Source organism: Camelina sativa, chromosome 9 (genome assembly GCF_000633955.1).
Source record: "Camelina sativa cultivar DH55 chromosome 9, Cs, whole genome shotgun sequence".
Lineage (NCBI taxonomy): Eukaryota > Viridiplantae > Streptophyta > Magnoliopsida > Brassicales > Brassicaceae > Camelina > Camelina sativa.
Genome location: NC_025693.1, coordinates 26,562,946 through 26,579,381, shown reverse-complemented (window position 1 = coordinate 26,579,381; position 16,436 = coordinate 26,562,946). Strand labels below are relative to the sequence as shown.

The 16,436-nt window shown below is 34.4% G+C and overlaps 4 protein-coding genes and 2 pseudogenes across 6 annotated transcripts in view; 1 reads left to right on the top strand and 5 right to left on the bottom strand.

Annotated features, from left to right (window-relative positions):
- Nucleotides 392–2,723, bottom strand: LOC104712409 (agamous-like MADS-box protein AGL18). The gene is made up of 8 exons (XM_010429308.2): nucleotides 2,281–2,723; nucleotides 1,610–1,715; nucleotides 1,477–1,532; nucleotides 1,286–1,385; nucleotides 1,156–1,197; nucleotides 1,010–1,051; nucleotides 772–923; nucleotides 392–671 (listed from the first exon to the last, which is right to left on the bottom strand). The coding sequence occupies exons 1-8, from the start codon at nucleotides 2,460–2,462 to the stop codon at nucleotides 581–583; spliced, it is 771 nt and encodes a 256-aa protein (XP_010427610.1). The 5' UTR covers nucleotides 2,463–2,723; the 3' UTR covers nucleotides 392–580.
- Nucleotides 5,160–6,541, bottom strand: LOC104712408 (probable inactive ATP-dependent zinc metalloprotease FTSHI 2, chloroplastic). Of its 2 annotated transcripts, none has more exons than XM_010429307.2 (5): nucleotides 6,293–6,541; nucleotides 5,927–6,028; nucleotides 5,680–5,844; nucleotides 5,412–5,503; nucleotides 5,160–5,196 (listed from the first exon to the last, which is right to left on the bottom strand). In XM_010429307.2, exons 1-4 carry the CDS (start codon nucleotides 6,353–6,355, stop codon nucleotides 5,492–5,494), a joined length of 342 nt encoding a protein of 113 aa, XP_010427609.1. In that variant the 5' UTR covers nucleotides 6,356–6,541; the 3' UTR covers nucleotides 5,160–5,196; nucleotides 5,412–5,491. The 2 variants fall into 2 exon arrangements, with proteins under 2 accessions (XP_010427609.1, XP_010427608.1); XM_010429306.2 differs by having other exon boundaries at nucleotides 5,412–5,551; nucleotides 6,293–6,531.
- On the bottom strand, nucleotides 6,889–8,070 carry LOC104715745 (annotated as a pseudogene).
- LOC104712406 (EGF domain-specific O-linked N-acetylglucosamine transferase) lies at nucleotides 9,806–12,061 on the bottom strand. Of its 2 annotated transcripts, XM_010429305.2 has the most exons (3): nucleotides 11,509–12,061; nucleotides 11,331–11,408; nucleotides 9,806–11,171 (listed from the first exon to the last, which is right to left on the bottom strand). In XM_010429305.2, the coding sequence occupies exons 1-3, from the start codon at nucleotides 11,702–11,704 to the stop codon at nucleotides 9,949–9,951; spliced, it is 1,497 nt and encodes a 498-aa protein (XP_010427607.1). In that variant the 5' UTR covers nucleotides 11,705–12,061; the 3' UTR covers nucleotides 9,806–9,948. The 2 variants fall into 2 exon arrangements, with proteins under 2 accessions (XP_010427607.1, XP_019085334.1); XM_019229789.1 differs by having other exon boundaries at nucleotides 9,806–11,152; nucleotides 11,331–11,602.
- Nucleotides 13,365–15,437, top strand: LOC104715744 (annotated as a pseudogene).
- Nucleotides 15,461–16,436, bottom strand: part of LOC104712403 — a 5,022-nt gene continuing 4,046 nt past the window's right edge. The window contains exons 3-5 of the mRNA XM_010429302.2: nucleotides 16,335–16,428; nucleotides 15,855–16,244; nucleotides 15,461–15,773 (exon numbers count right to left, since the gene is read on the bottom strand). Coding sequence (XP_010427604.1) covers nucleotides 15,638–15,773; nucleotides 15,855–16,244; nucleotides 16,335–16,428 — 620 coding nt within the window. The 3' untranslated portion in view covers nucleotides 15,461–15,637. The remainder of the gene's footprint in view (nucleotides 15,774–15,854; nucleotides 16,245–16,334; nucleotides 16,429–16,436) is intronic.

Genomic DNA, 16,436 nt, shown 5'->3' with positions numbered 1-16,436 from the left:
AATCTTTTTTTTTTTTTTTTTTTTGAGTAGGAAGGAACTGAGCAGCCCTGTGTCTAAGCCGTCAGCGACCTTTGAATTGTCAGTGGCCTTTAATGCCCGACACAGTTCAAGATCATCTCTTTTTAAAAGTCCAAAACAGATAACAAATGTAGGCCCAATACTATAAATGGGCCGGTATAACAAAGGGATAGAGATGGTTTTGTTCTCGACTAACCATGTCTATGAGCGATTCGATTTGTTGTTTTCTTTGGCTGAACCTTCTTCATCTACCATTTGCTATCAATGTATTCTGTAGTTTTCGATGTGTTTATGTTTTCTTGACTTTACTGTAATTTGTTAGAGAATGTACATTGATTCATCAGACATAGTGTTGTTTGTTGAGAACTTTAACTAAGAAATTCTAATATCATACTATTAGATTAATCAAATCCCTTCTTGATTAAGAAAAAATGTTCACCTAAACATTTAAAGCAAAACTCTACTTGAGACGACGAAGTTAAAAGTAAAGCGACAGAGCCAGGAACGAGAAGATACATTGAAAATTCCTAAACACCATGATTAGAAGAATAGTTTGATTCCATTAATCAGAAGCCACTTGACTCCCAGAGTTATCGCAGACCTGTTCCATCTTCGGCTTCTTTCTCTTTGTACAATACCCCGTCGATGCCAGCCTAATAAAAGACAAAAACCAAACAAGCGTTTAGAATTCTCAGGGACCTCAAAAAATAACAAAGCTTGTAACAGAAGCTAGGGTTTTTGTTTGCACTTTACCCCAACTGCAAGGAAGTGTCTGAATGATGCTCCTCGTTGTCATTCTCATCATCATCTGATGAAGAGCTCTCGGGATCAGCATCTTCTCGGCTAGAAGCTTGAGGTATTTCACTCAACACTTTTGGTCCTGAACCTCTCCCCAGCAACTCTACCTGAGAACAGATTTAGATTTAAACTCAGTCATGTATGGTGAAGACCAGACCAAGGTAATTTAAGGGATTGATGAATCTCTCTCTACCTGTTTGCGCAAGATTTGATTTTCTTCCAATGCTCTTCTCTCCTGATAATTATAAGGAAACAACAAAACAAGGATATTGAGATTCAGCATTGTATAAGATTTGATGATAACTATGATTTTGACATTTGGGGAGGCTCTGTTCGTACCTGTAACCTGGATCTTTCAATCTGGTTGAGCAACAGTTTTGTCTGGAATCAAAACGAAACTTTACAAGTCAGGAATGAATCAAAAGAATTGTCTCAAGATGTTTGAATAAATTAGTACTTTTGTCTTCACCTTTTGATCCTTGACACTACGCAAGCTCTCGTTCAACTGGGTTTCAAGAGAAATAAGATCCGGGAAACTCATACCATCAAGCTCCTTACCCTTCAATCTCCTGTTCAGGTAACAAACAGAAAACAACCAATGAAAGACCACAACTTTACACAAGAACAAACCAAAATATAATTCCAGGGAGAAACACATACTCAGTGGCAAGCTGTAATCTTTCAAGTTCCCCCTTCATAGAATCATCATTTCGCAACTGCAAGAAAAAACCAAAATCAGATCAAGAAAAAGGGATACAGAAAAAAAATCTCTGCTTTATGGATAGACATATACCACAGCTTCATTGTCATGTGAAGCACCAAGTAGAAGCTGTTGTTCTCTTTGTTTATGAACAGCAGACGCAGTAGTGTATCCATATCTTGAAAGAATTTGCTCCATACTTCACAGATTGGAAAAAAAAAAACAAATCCCTTAATTGGTTTGATCATCACAGACCCATGAATAATCTCAACTTCTACATTATCAATTTCTTCACAAAGGATGAGATAAAACACACTTTTGCTAGATACAACAAACAGACTCATCTGTAGTCTAATAAACATGGAATTATAAAAACAGCCTTTCAGATTCTAACAAACTGATACAGACAACAGCATCTACCTATATTTAGATACCAAAGATAGCATCAAACTGCATTTTTTTCAACAGTGATTAAAGGGTTTATTTACAAAAACTCACAAACTAATCCGATTACAAAATCCTAATCAAAGAAACAAAATCTCGATTCTCCAAACGATGAACCCTTAAATCAAAAACCCACCAAAAAAAGGTTTCACCTTTAAAGCCCAAAGATTTCACCAGATTAATAAATAACAGAGGAAACAATCATCACGACGATTAAAGAAACAGGGGTTTTTGCTCTGCTTTCAGATACAGAACCCCAAAAAAACGTAAAAAACAAAAAAAAACAAAATCTTTTGGTTTCCGTATAATAATAAATTTACCAGGTGCTGGAGAAATCGTAAATCTTGCCGGTGCTGGAGAAGATGATAAGAGCAACATCGGCGTCACAGAGAATCGAAAGCTCTTTAGCCTTATTAAACAAACCGTTTCGTCTTTTGGAGAAAGTGACTTGACGACTGTTGACATTCTCAATCTTCTTAATCTCAATCCTTCCTCTCCCCATATCTCTCTCTCTCTCTGAGCAAATCAAAGAAAATCAATCTGGGCTTCTGTAAAATCCAAAAAAGGAGATGATGATACAGAGGAAGAAGTAGAGAGAAGAGCCCTTCTTCTTCGTAATGTAAAAAAGCAGAGATTTTTATTTAGTTTGTGTGAATATATAAGGGAGGTTTTCTTTAGAAATCGATCAAATATGACAATTGGGAAAGGGGCTAAGGATGGGAAAAAAAAAAAAGAAAAAAGAAAAAATTAGAGACCAAAATTAGGTTTTATAATAATTGTATAAAAAAAGAAAAAAATGGAGTTACTATAAGTAGCAATTTTCCATATTTGGCTGGGTTTGCTTAATTTGCTTTGCTTGGTGTGAGTGGCTGTTTTCTTCTTTTGGCACTTCTTTCCCTTTTATAACGCCTTGTTTTGGTTTCGCATCTCTTCTCCCTTTTTTTTTAATATTTCGTAGGATTTTCTCTTCTTTTTTTTTTTTCTTTCTTTCTTTTTTGGTCATGCTTTTTTTATTACTTTTCTAAAAACTTTAATCTACCAAACTTTTATTGGTTAAAATATATGTAAATTAATATTGACCCGTATATTAGGAAAATCTTTGATCAAGCATACTGATAGTTCTATAAATTTTATAGTGTTTATCTTAAAATAGTTTTTTTTCTTTTCTTTTTATACCAAGTTTATATGATAAGTGTGATAACTTAACAGTAGTCATATCTTTTAAAAGATAGTAGAAACGTGGCCTTATTTATTTTATTTTATTTTTTTTTTTTGGTGAGAGATCTAGTAAATTAGCCAAAACGTGGCCTTATTTTGAAGAATAAGAATATGATGATAAGAAAAGCAAAAGGTGTGGGCTTTAACGTTTCTATAGATAGTAAAATCTTACTAGCAGGATTGCTTTCCCATCCAAATCAAGTTTGTTGTATTTTTAGTAAAAGAAAAATATCCCTTTTTTAAAGAAAGACTTTCTATTGTAACTGATATTATATTTAGAGAACCTTAAACAGTATTTTGGAATTATCTTAACATTAGAAAAAAAAAGAATTAGAAATTATTTAGTTTTGTCGTGTAATTCCGGTAAACAAATATATTTGTGTATAAATATGGGAATATTTACACACAAAAAAATATGTTAATACAGCTCACAGTTTTTGTTTTAGAGTGTTAAACTATTCAGATGAGTGTTTCTAAATATTGTTTTAAGTCATTTAGTGGTGATCTTTCTTTTTTGGTCAAAATTATCTCCCTTTTTGAAAATTACAATTATGTTAATACTTGACTTTTTTTTTTTTTACATAATTAATACTAGACTAGAGAAAAGGAAATATATACTGAAAATATTTGGTTAGCCTTGAACCACTTAAACCGGTCTATACCGAATTGAATCTGTATCCAGAAAACCTATTTAAAAATAACTACTTTGGTTTAAATGTAGTTTTTCCATACCAAATCAAAGGAAATTAATGTTATCTGATTTACACAATCTCACTAAAGTATATCTTTAAAATTAAATAAAGCTTTACACATTTTTAAAAACATTTTACTATTTTTAGTTTTCTTTTTTTCTGGGGATAAATTTACTATCTTTAGTTGTTGCCAAAAAATAATATCTCGTATGCATTAATGTTTATATATGGAAAAGCATTAACGCGTTGAGTATTCTTTAGGAATTTATAAAGTACCATCCAATACGAAACTAACGTGATTTCTTAAGATTTCTTTTTTCTTCTACTAAAGGAAACAAAATCTATTCTGGTTCTATTTTGTTACAAAAATTCCCATAAATGAAATAAATATATATAAGGAGAAATCGCTTTGAAAAAAAGTTGAATTGTTTTTTTTTTTTTTTTCCCATTAACCAGACACTTCTCTAACATGCTAAAAAAGAGAATGAGCCACTTGTCATACTTAGATGCAGGTTGTTTCCATTTTACTATTTTGTGTGCAGATTTCTAGAAGAGCTTTAAATCATATATGTTTTTGAAAAACAATGAAATTCGATGATAATCATAACAAGGTACAATAAATTAAAAATAGAATATCCTTCTTATTAATTCGAAGTCAATATTATCAAACAGAAAAAGAAAAAGAAAAAAATTTGGGCCCAGATCCAATTGGATGTTTTTTACTTATTCTGCAAATCTTGGTGTTTTTTTTTTTTTTTTTTACTTTTTAACTTTGTAAACAGCACACAAAAAAACTGTAAAAATGACGAGAAATCACGGACAGATTTGGCATGTTTGGGATTTTGGGCCTAAAAAGCAAATAGTATTTGGGCCCTTAGACCTTAGACCCATTTGGATGTGGTATGAACTCAGTGAAAATTCAAAATTGTGTAAAAAAACTCAGTTTAGTTGGTATTTTCCGGTTAGTAAAGCTTGTACAATTGAATCATTTGAAGCTAAGAGCAAGATTATTGGGGGTTCATATAAGGGGAGTTCTTAAATTTTTTATGAATTAATTGTGTACTGTTTGGAATATAAGAATCCATGATCTCTTAGATAAAATTTTCTTTTTATTGGTAGGTTCTTATTTTGGGTCTCTTATTTTTTAAAATATTGTTTTTAAAAATTTTAAAATTTTAAATAGAATAGAAGTGGTATAAATGTGTAAACATTTAAGATTTTATAAAATTAAAAAAATATTCCATTTTTATTAATTTTCAAACATATAAAACATAATAAAACATTAATACATATTTGTGCAGCTTGAAGCAAATCATCTGTTGTTAACTGCATTAGAGTTACAGAGAATATACGATTACTCGCTGGTATCAAAAATAAATTCAACTTATTATTAGCCTAAACTGCTTCTCTAGCACAACGTCCAAGAGCTTAATCAAATTCACTCACACCATATTACCATTGGTACACTATCCTAACATTCCAAACCAAACCCATCCAAAAGTAAAAGCAGATACAATTCGAACTAAAAATATTGATCACACCTCTGTTCTTCCATCACGCATCATATTAATTGCTGCTATCTCAACGATATTGGCAAGCTCTGCTCCAACCATGCCATCTGTCATGCTAGCAACTGCCATATAGTCCAAATCTTCAGCCATTGGCTTCTTACGAGCATGGACTTAAAACAGCAACACCAAAACAAAGATATAGCTTTGAACCGAAGGACAAACTCTACATTGCGGAAGAACTTTGCAAATTTACAAGTTTAAGAATACAAAAACACATACACCAAGACCAAGTCATTACCTGCAGAATCTCCATCCGTCCAATAAGACCAGGTTTAGGGATAAAAATTTTGCGGTCAAACCTTCCAGGCCTCACAAGCGCAGGATCTAGAATGTCTGGTCTGTTTGTGGAAGCGATGGTAATGACCTCTCCTCTTCCTTCAAAACCATCTAAAGAAACAAGGAGCTGTAACACACAACAAAACGAATAAATTTTTCATCCCTTAAAAACCGAAGAAGACTATTACACAATCTAAAATGTTTGGAACCTGATTAAGAGTGGCATCCCTTTCTTGTCCTCCAGAACCCTTTATTAACCCACGCTCCCTTCCAACAGCATCTAATTCATCAATGAAGACCACAGATGGAGCCTGCAAAGAGACCACCTGAACATTAGTATCTAGAAAAAGACTGAATCCACACTATACAATGAGAATCATCAGAAAATCAACTCAGAGGTATTGCTTTACTATATGATAAATGAAACTGAAGGTGAAACAATATCAAATAAAATGATCAATTTGGAACACATGCACAACAAAAACCCTAATTTTCCAACAAACATCATATAACCCTCAATTTGGATCCAAAATAAAAAAACCCTAATCATAAAACAATTGTACTAAGAAACATACCTTTCTGATTCCAATTGATTCAATCTCTCTACCGATTAAATCGACTCCATATTCAACCCCCATCAATCTCCAACTGTTAGTCGATTCTTTCTTCGGAGATTGGCTTCCAAATCACCGTTGCTACTTATCTCTTTCTCTCCAGTCTCTTCAAATCCATACCCTTCCTCTGATTCCAGGTCATTCGATTCAAAGCCTTCAAGCTTCAGATTCCATATTCATCAATCGTAATCGTCGATTAATCGCAACCGAGAGAAAGAGAGGAAAAAAGAAATAAATCGACAAAATGTTTTTTTTTCTCTTTTGTATTATTATTTAGACCAATATAATGGCGACACGTATCGCCCCTTAGACCACAATTCCGTCTCTTATATAAGGGGAGATCTTACATTTTTTTTCAATTCTGATTAATTTTTTTTACCCAAAAACCTAAGAACTCTATCATGATCTCCCTGATAAACAAGGTCTAATAAAGCTTCTCCCATTTATTTACGTGTATAGCTAAAACGTATACATCTTCAAAACTATTTTATACAATCTAAAACCCCCCTTTAATTTGGTAACATCCGATTTGTAAATGACTAAATGCTATACACCGATCAAATTCGCTTCATCGAGAAATCATAAGCACGAGACAACGGTTCCTTGAATCTTATCAAATCGAGCTTCACGTTCTGCCGCTCAAGATAGATCTTCTTAGTGTAATCCCATCCCTTTTGAGTAAAACTCTTAGGATCTCGTATTACCGGGTCATCTTTGCTATCGGTTTAATCTTGTAACTAATGTACTTCAATCCCATCTTCTTGGCTGGTTTACCATAGTAAGTCTCAGCCGCCCATTCGGTTCCTATTGGTATAATCTGTATAAAGACTGTCTTAGGTTTCAAGAAAAGGAAATGTGTCATTGCAGCGCCATGCACACCGATCATCACATTGCTAGAGTTCAAACATCTATAGATCTTTGCCAGCTCCGTTGTTTTATCCGGTCTCAGAACCTCGACAAAGAATCCAATTTCCTCAGCTAGTTCCACCAAAAGGCTCTCGTTGAGTATCTCCCTCGATCCGTTTCTCGACAGAATCACTAGTTTTGGTTTCTTAAAACTGTGTTCTCCAACAATTTTACCAGTCTTGTTCACTGCCTCGAGTTCTTCCTCTTGTATCAATCCACGGATACGAGGCCAATAAGCTCGATCCAACACATTTCTGAAATCAAGAATCGTTTTGTTCCCAAGCATCAGCGATGAATCAACTGTTAACTCGTCATGAATCTTCAATCCAACGATAGCTTCCTTGAAACAATGCGTTCTCTTGTCACCATTGAAGTCAACGGGAGGATAATAAGACAGCTGAGAAACGATATCTCCGTACTTCATAACCCACCAATTATGATACTCAACGATGACAAACACAACCTTCTTGTTGAAATGCTGTGAAGTGATGAACAAAGGGATGATCCTGTCGTTGAATTCGTGGTTAACGTTTCCGGTATAACCACCAGTGGAGAAAACAACAGCAGGAACGTCATAGAAAACATCGCAGACGATGTTGTGACAATCATCAGATTCAGAGACTGAAGAATCATTTTGAACTCTGTAAAACTTGAACTGTTTGCATCACACTTGTTTCCCATTTTCTTGTGTAAGGTTTGATGATCTTTTGAGAGATGTTTGTCTTTTTTACGAGGGAAGTGAAGAGGAAGACTGATGAAGAAGCAGAGTTTGTTCTAACATCTCCTTTCATGATACAAACGTCGGATCTAAACCCGGTTCTGTCACAACAAATTGTTCCTGTAATCATTAAAGCGGCCAAGAGGGTTATTAAATTAAGAACATATTTTTAGATGAAGATAAAACAAGGGATCAGATAGCGACAAAAATAAAAAAAGCTAAGATTTTTCCAATTCATAAATTTTAAAAATTTAAACAATTAAAAATATATTTATAAATTAATAATTATTAATTTACACAATAAAATAATAATTATTAATTTATAAATAAATTAATATCACTATAAATTAATAAAATGTTTTGGTCCCAACATTATTAATTTATAGAGATTTTACTGATTATGACACAAAAGACAAGCACTAAACTTTTTTTTTCTCTTACATTTATTTATGTGTACAGTATAGGTAAAATTTATACATACAATCTAAAACCACATTTAATTGGTAACATCTGGTTTTTCACTTTTTAGATCATGCTTTTTATTACGTTTCTAAAACCTTTAATCTACCAAAATTTTAATTGGTTAAAAGATATATAAATTAATATTGACAGTATATTAGGAAAATCTTTGATCAACCATACTAACAACATTCATAGTTCTATAAATTTTATAGTGTTTATCTTTAAAAAGTTTTTTTTTCTTTTAATACCAAGTTTATATGATAAGTGTGATACTTCACTGTGGCTAGTAGAATAGCCAACAAAAGGAGGTAGATGATTGCTTTACTATTAGTAAAAGAAAAATATCCTTTTCTCAAAGTATTATATTTAGAGAATCTTAAACAGTATTTTAGAATTATCTTTACATTACAAAAAATAAATAGAAATTAATTAATTAGTTATGTGGTGTAATTCCAGTAAACAAATATTTGTGTATAAATATGGGAATATTTACACACAAAAAATACTAATATAGTTTATTTAGATGAGTGTCTAAATATAGTTTCAAGTCATTTAATCTTTTTTGGGTCAATATTCTCCCTTTTTGAAAATTGCAATTATGTTAATACTAGATTTTTTATTTTATTTTACATAATTAGTACTAGACTAGAGAAAAGGAAATATACTAAAAATATTTGGTTAGGCTTGAACCACTTAAACCTGTCTATATCGAATATGTACCCAGAAAACCTATTAAAAAAAATTACTTTGGTCTTAAAGTAGTTTTTTCATACAAAAACAAAGTTATATGATCTACACGATCTCAATCCAAGATATATCTTTAAAATTAAATATTTTTTAAAAAAAAACTATTTATAATTATATATTGGTACAAAAATTCCCACAAATGAAATAAAATAAGAAATATATATATAAGGATATTACTTGCACAAGGTTTGTTTGTGTGTATATAAAAAAAAAGTTGAATTGTTTTTTTTTTCCCATGCTAAAAAGAACATGTTAAAAAAAAAGAATGAGCCACTTGTCACACTTACATGCAGGTTGTTTCCATTTTACTATTTTGTGTGCAGATTTCTAGAAGCTTTAATCATATATGTTTTTGAAAAACAATGAGTCTCGATGATAATGATATAAGAAGGTACAATAATTATTAAAAATAGAATATCCTTCATATTGATTCGAAGTCAATATTATCAAAGAGAAATCATGGACAGATTTGGCATATATTGGGCCTACAAAGAAAATAATATTTGGGCCCTAAGACCCATTTGATTGGTATTAACTCAGTGAAAAATGTGTGAAAAACTCAGTTTAGTTGGTAAATCCGGTTATTAGTAAAGCTTGTGAAATTGAGTCATTTGAAAATAGTATTATGACACAAAAGAAAAGAGCTAAACTTTTCGTTCCTCTTCCATTTATTTACAGTATAGCTAAAACGTATACAGTACATCTCGAACCAAAACTATTTTATACAATCTAAAAACCCCCCCTTTAATTGATAACATCCGGTTTGTGTAATGCTATACACCGGTCAAATTCGCTTCATCGAGAAATCATAAGCACGAGACAACGGTTTCTTGAATCTTATCAAATCGAGCTTCACGTTCTGCCGCTCAAGATAGATCTTCTTAGTGTAATCCCATCCTTTTTGAGTAAAACTCTTAGGATCTCGTATTATCGGATCATCTTTGCCATACTCATCGTATAAAGAGCTCTCTTTCGGTTTAATCTTGTAACTAATGTACTTCAATCCCATCTTCTTGGCCGGTTTACCATAATAAGTCTCAGCCGCCCATTCGGTTCCTATTGGTATAATCTGTATAAAGACTGTCTTAGGTTTCAAGAAAAGGAAATGTGTCATTGCAGCTCCATGCACACCGATCATCACATTGCTTGAGTTCAAACATCTATAGATCTTTGCCAGCTCTGTTGTTTTATCCGGTCTCAGAACCTCGACAGAGAATCCAATTTCCTCAGCTAACTCCACCAGAAGACTCTCATTCAGTATCTCCCTCGATCCGTTTCTCGACAGAATCACTAGTTTCGGTTTCTTGAACACGTCTTCTCCAACTCTTTTACCAGTCTTGTTCACTGCCTCGAGTTCTTCCTCTTGTATCAATCCACGGATACGAGGCCAATAAGCTCGATCCAACACGTTTCTGAAATCAAGAATTGTTTTATTTCCATGCATCAACGATGAATCAACCGTTAACTCGTCATGAATCTTCAGTCCCACGATAGCTTCCTTGAAACAATGCGTTCTCTTGTCACCGTTGAAGTCAACGGGAGGATAATCAGACAGCTGAGAAACGATGTCTCCATATTTCATAACCCACCAACTATGATACTCAACGATCACAAACACAACCTTCTTGTTGAAATGGTGTGAAGTGATGAACAAAGGGATGATCCCGTCGTTGAATTCGTGGTAAACGTTTCCTGTATAACCACCAGTGGAGAAAAACACAGCAGGAACGTCGTAGAAGACATCGCAGACGATGTTGTGAACATCATCAGATTCAGAGACTGAAGAATTATGTTGATCTCTGTAAACGAGATTGAGTTGTTGAACTGTTTGCATCACACTTGTTTCCCATTTTCTTGTGTAAGGTTTGATGATCTTTTGAGAGATGTTTGTCTTTTTTGCGAGGGAAGTGAAGAGGAAGACTGATGAAGAAGCAGAGTTTGTTCTAACATCTCCTTTCATGATACAAACGTCGGATCTAAACCCGGTCCTGTCACAACAAATTGTTCCTGTAAAATCATTAAAGGGGCCAAGAGGGTTACTAAACTAAGAACATGTTATTTAGATGAAGATAAAAACAATTCAGATAGCGACTACAAAAAAAAAGAAAGCTCTGAAAGATCAAATTCGGCGGTATTAAGAGTGTAATTAGACAGATTTGAAAATACCATTAGAGGTTCCTGAACATAGAGGAGCAATGAACTGTTCATAAGGACCAAATCCTTGAGGTTCTCTGCTAAAAGAATCTGCACAAGTTAAATAAGCTTTAATACTCACAAACGAAATTATGAGAAAAAAAACTAGAAAATTTAATGGAAGTAATTATATAAAAAAGGTGAATTTTACTTAGAAGAGAGAAAGAGGAGAAGCTGAAGATGTAACAGCAAGAGAGGAAAGAGAGAAAGAGAACTAAGATAATCTTCGGTTTAGCTATCTTTGAGAAGCCACCACCGGCGACGGTTCCGGCAAAGGAACCACCTTTTTCATTAACTGAAACTCTAAGCTTTTCCCCTTTTCTGATGAGTCTTTGGTATTGAACCATATTTCTGTAGAACAAAGACGAGAAACCCACAAAGAAAGTTTCGATTTTTACGATGCTTTTTGGTATTTGCGAGTAAGAATCAGAGAATCCAGAAGATAAATAAAAGAGAGGTTTTTAAAAAATTATAATATGGGTTTTTTGGTGCTTTGCTTTCTCTTACATCAAGAGAGAAACAGAGAAGAGAAGACTTTTTGAGAGAGAGAGGATGTTTCAAATTGAAGCTTTGTTTTCGATGAAACTGTTATTTTCTTTAAAATAGTAGTATGTTTTGGCTCTTTCATCGAGTTTCGTTCGTCAGCTGATTGAAACAAACAACGAGGAGAGCCGTGTCAAAGAAGTCGAGGCAGGACTAAGGCAGGGAGGAGAAGGGCTTTACTTTTCTTGTCCTCTCCGATTAGTCTCTTTTAATCTTTTATTATTCCTAATTTTCTATTTTTGGGATTTTTAATATAAAAATTAGTTGTGGACTGAAATGAAATTTTTTTTATAGCCTTTATATGGTTATTTTAATTAAATCGTAATGAAAATATTCGAATCTTTGCTTCTATCCACTATAGTTTTCTTGTTATAATTATTGGACTGGTTCATATGATGCATCTTCGTTAGAAGATGTTAAGGTGGGAGGATCATTAGTACATTATAAAGGGGATATATGTTAACATTCGATCGTCAATACATTAAAGAAAGTGTTATTAATGGAGAATTGAGATGCAGTTATGTATTCATTTTTTTTTTTTTTTGGTTAGCTCAAACATATTATAAGGAAAACTTAAAATGAAGAAAAGATTCGTGATTTACGAAGACGAATAAAATAAAACTTTGGCGTGAATTGGTCAGCTCAGCTGGTGGGACATCACCATCGCCTAATTAAAGGGTTTATCTACTATTGTGGATTTGTTACCAGTAGTACTTACCACCAGTTACCATTATTGTGATCAGATTCAAATACCAATTCGGATGGTCAGACTAAAATTTTCGAATTTTCTAGTGTTTTCTTTGTGTCAGTCACTATATTTCTCGAGTTTAGTGATACAATTCCAATACCAATGGGTGATCAGATTCAATACCAGAGTTTTCTTCGGGGTATAAAACAATTCTTCTCTACTTAGTATTTTTTTCTTTTCTTTTCTTTTAACACAATTTCTTACTCTATGTACATAATACATATATAGTTGAGTTAAGAAAAACCTTGATTATAAAAGTTTCAAGACACGTACGTATCAAACTAGAGCAGTTTCTTGAAAATAGAATGCACTAGATTGCACATTTTTGCATGTGATGTGTGTTCTTCTAATTTGGATATCCTCTCCTTCGCACTTAGATATACAAGCATGTGTTCTGGTAAACTCCAATTGCTGAGAAATTGTAAAATACGCAAATAATAAAAGACCCTTTCGTGAGTCGTGATAACCCAAAATATAAGGCCAAAAACACTCGATATTAATTACTTTTTAGAGTCTTCACAACATAGTTTTGGATATTGACCACTTATCTAAGAGAATTTCTCTAACCAAAATTATGTTTTGATTTACATATAAAAAAAAAAATAATAGACTGGACCGTTTAATCATTTATGATTGAACTCTTATTTAGGACTCAACAAGACTCACGTGAGACGGTGAGAGTGACTCCTCAGGCAAACAGCCAAAAAAACGGCACTGGTTTTAGTGACGGAGCCTTGAAACGGCACAACGTTCCATCTCCTTTCGTAATATCTCGAAACGATAAAGACCGTCCGATCGAAGCTTAAAGGGCCCCATCTTATTATATCAACGCTTCATATTGTTGTATCTACGTGTACCGTAACACAGCTGAACTCTCACCCTTCTTTTTTTTTGTTTGGTCTATAAAATAAGATGAGAAGCAACCGTTAACTCTGTTTCAGAGTCCCTCCACTTTTTTTTTTCCGAAATCTCCGCCTGACTCTATACTCAGCACTGAGAAAGAAGAAGAGATCAAAGGAATCGCAAAATCAGGATAGAGAAACTAGGGTTCCGATGATGCAGGTGTGGCGTGACTGTTGTAGGGGATGTAAGAAGGCCACTGTTGTCACTGATCACGTTGCGAGAAGCAAAAGATGTTCCCATTGTGGTCTCGAAGATGGTGTTGATGTTAAAGAGAACGATACTGTTCGTCGTCTCAGTGATCCGATAAGCAATAGTGATCTGTCCATTGTCACAACCAGGTCCACCACCGATCCCGCGAATGGTTCCTTTGTTGATTTCTTGTCCCCTAATCTTGAAGATTCGTTGTCTCGTTGAAACCAGTCTCTACCGTAGACACCGAGCTGAAGAATGGTTCCTTAGATGGTTTTTTGTCCCTTACTCTTGGAAATACTCAGAACCCCGAGATGAATACTGCTTCTTCCGATGAATATTCGCTGCAACCTGGCTTTGATACAGGCTCTATCGTTACCACCGAGCTAAAGAATGGTTCCTCCGATGATTTCTTGTCCCTTACTCTTGGAAATTCGCAGAATCCCGAGACGATTACTGCTTCTTCCGGTAAAGCTTCGTCCGATGGTGTCATCGTCTCCATCTCAGCTATCTCCGATGGGTACCGTTATTTCATTCTCTCTATTCTTAGACAAGAACTTCAATCACACATGCAGAGAATTTAAGATGATCAGAGTTAAATATTGCTTCATCCATTTTTTGCAGGTTGAAACTTCCTGCGAGGGTCAAGGTAAATAAGCTTTTTTGTTTTGTCGCTGTTAGAATAGTTAGTATACGGATAAGTTTGAACTGGTGTGTCTCTTGATCTGCAGGATCACGCTAATCAGATCTTTAAGGAAGTGGAGAAGTATTGCATAGGAAAGAAACGAAAGGAACGAATGGAACCAAACGTCCTTTTTGCTGCTTGTATCTACATTGCCTGTCGATACAGTGATAATACTCGGTCTATGGGGGGTATGTATACTTGAAACCTGAAAGATCCTGGTTCATTTCTTGCTTTAGCTTCTGGTATTGTAGCTGAATCAGCTTTTTCAAAACCATTTTTGTTGTAGAAATATCTGTTGTTGCCAATGAAGCCCCTATACTGGATATTACCAAGGCAATTGGGTTCATAGCTGAGAAACTGAAGATGAACAAAAATTGGCTGATGAGTATCAAAGCTGTTGACTTTATAGTGAGTTTGTGCATTAAACTTTTGTTGTATTGCTCACCTGGTCAATAGCTCTCGTTTACTGACATTTATATTCATCTGCAGAAGCGGTTTTGTTCTGAACTTGGATTGGATAGCGATGCTGTTAAAGCTGCTCATGAAGCTGCGGAAGATTATGATAGAATTACTGATAGGTACATTCATCATTTGAGCAGTTTTATTAGAATTTAGTGGATGAGTAAGCAGATATATGATGCAACAGCAGACTTTAAAGAAACCATATTTCTACTTATTGCAGCAGTAGGTCTCCTGTATCAGTTGCCGCAGGAATCGTATATGCCATTGCTCGACTTTCTTATGAGAAGAAGCTGCTCAAAGGTCACATTTAAATCTCCATCTATATAGCAAGCTAGCTGTAAAGCAAAGTCTGATCAGCTCTTCTCTTTCTCTAACATATTGACACTTGATGAGTTGCAGATCTTATAGAAGTCACTGGAATTGCAGAAACAGCGATAACTGGAACATACAAGGACTTGTATCCGAAACTGTCAACAATTACACCAACGTGGTTTGCCAAGCCAAGGGACCTGAAAAACCTCGGCTGTCCTTAGATATCTTCGAAGATACAAGCAATCTCACTCAAAAAAAGCATTCGTCTTTCCATTTTCTTTTCCTGAAGCCTTTTACAAAATTCTTCTCATCCCTTGTAGAAAAACAGAAGAGTCGTACATATTATACCTCATGAGTCATGATATACGCAACATCAAAGTTACTTTGTTTTCTGACTTTGTCGAAAGAATACAAGATCATTCAGTCTTTTGTTACGTTTTATGGTAAGAGAGGGAGGTCTATGGAACTGAAGGAAAAGAAACTGGCACGGCCTTGAGCGATATGACAAAACATTAATGGTGCAGCTACGAGCTTTTGCAGGACTTTAATATCTTTTCTGCTTGGTGGAGAGTCCCTGTAAAAGAGGATGAGTATATTGAGTAAGATGTGTAATAGCAAACTTGCTTTCATAGTTCTAGCTAACGAAAGTGCTTACCCCGAGAAGCAAGCCACAAAGCTCGGTTCACCAGGAGAAGACTTCTTGAATCTGCTATTCGGCAAATACACGTCATACACCGCTTTAGCATCACAGATCTGCATATCTCCCAAGAGTTTAGCTACAGTATCCTTGTCTTCAGGACATTCACCGGAACAAACTGACTCTTCTTGACAACTTGGTGTCGTAAATGCAGCATCCTTTGACGTCCAAGAAACCCCATGCCTGCCTAGGATGTAACCAAGACCCTTTAAGTATCTATAAACCTCGTAGTTTTCCCAACAGCAACCGCTTTTTTCATCTGCAACTTTCTCATACAAGTCCTTCAATGGGATCATAACATCATCTTCACTACCTAAGATCTGCAACTCTCCTATTTCACTCAAATACCTGCCAATGCGAAAAAGGAACAGACTTCATAATGTGAATTTCAGAAATCTAAGATTCATAAACCTAGTAAATGTTTAGCTTGCCACATACAGAGCCTCTTCAATGAAGCAATATGTCTTTCCACTACGAATGATTCCAGTAGTTGTCCAAAGTTTCCCTCTTTTAACCTCAACTTCAGCCATTCCTAATTCG

What these genes read in the sequence shown, in the direction of transcription:
- LOC104712409 (XM_010429308.2), bottom strand. Translation starts at nt 2,462, where the DNA reads ATGGGGAGAGGAAGGATTGAGATTAAGAAGATTGAGAATGTCAACAGT. An exon ending in TACGATTTCTCCAGCACCTG is followed by an intron (nt 1,716 to 2,280) that starts GTAAATTTATTA and finishes CAATCTGTGAAG; the next exon opens with TATGGAGCAAATTCTTTCAA. An exon ending in TTGAAAGATCCAGGTTACAG is followed by an intron (nt 1,052 to 1,155) that starts GTACGAACAGAG and finishes TATAATTATCAG; the next exon opens with GAGAGAAGAGCATTGGAAGA.
- LOC104712406 (XM_010429305.2), bottom strand. Translation starts at nt 11,704, where the DNA reads ATGGTTCAATACCAAAGACTCATCAGAAAAGGGGAAAAGCTTAGAGTT. An exon ending in CTCCTCTTTCTCTCTTCTAA is followed by an intron (nt 11,409 to 11,508) that starts GTAAAATTCACC and finishes TAACTTGTGCAG; the next exon opens with ATTCTTTTAGCAGAGAACCT. An exon ending in ATGTTCAGGAACCTCTAATG is followed by an intron (nt 11,172 to 11,330) that starts GTATTTTCAAAT and finishes ATGATTTTACAG; the next exon opens with GAACAATTTGTTGTGACAGG.
- LOC104712408 (XM_010429306.2), bottom strand. Translation starts at nt 6,355, where the DNA reads ATGGGGGTTGAATATGGAGTCGATTTAATCGGTAGAGAGATTGAATCA. An exon ending in AATCAATTGGAATCAGAAAG is followed by an intron (nt 6,029 to 6,292) that starts GTATGTTTCTTA and finishes GTCTCTTTGCAG; the next exon opens with GCTCCATCTGTGGTCTTCAT. An exon ending in GACGGATGGAGATTCTGCAG is followed by an intron (nt 5,552 to 5,679) that starts GTAATGACTTGG and finishes TGCTGTTTTAAG; the next exon opens with TCCATGCTCGTAAGAAGCCA.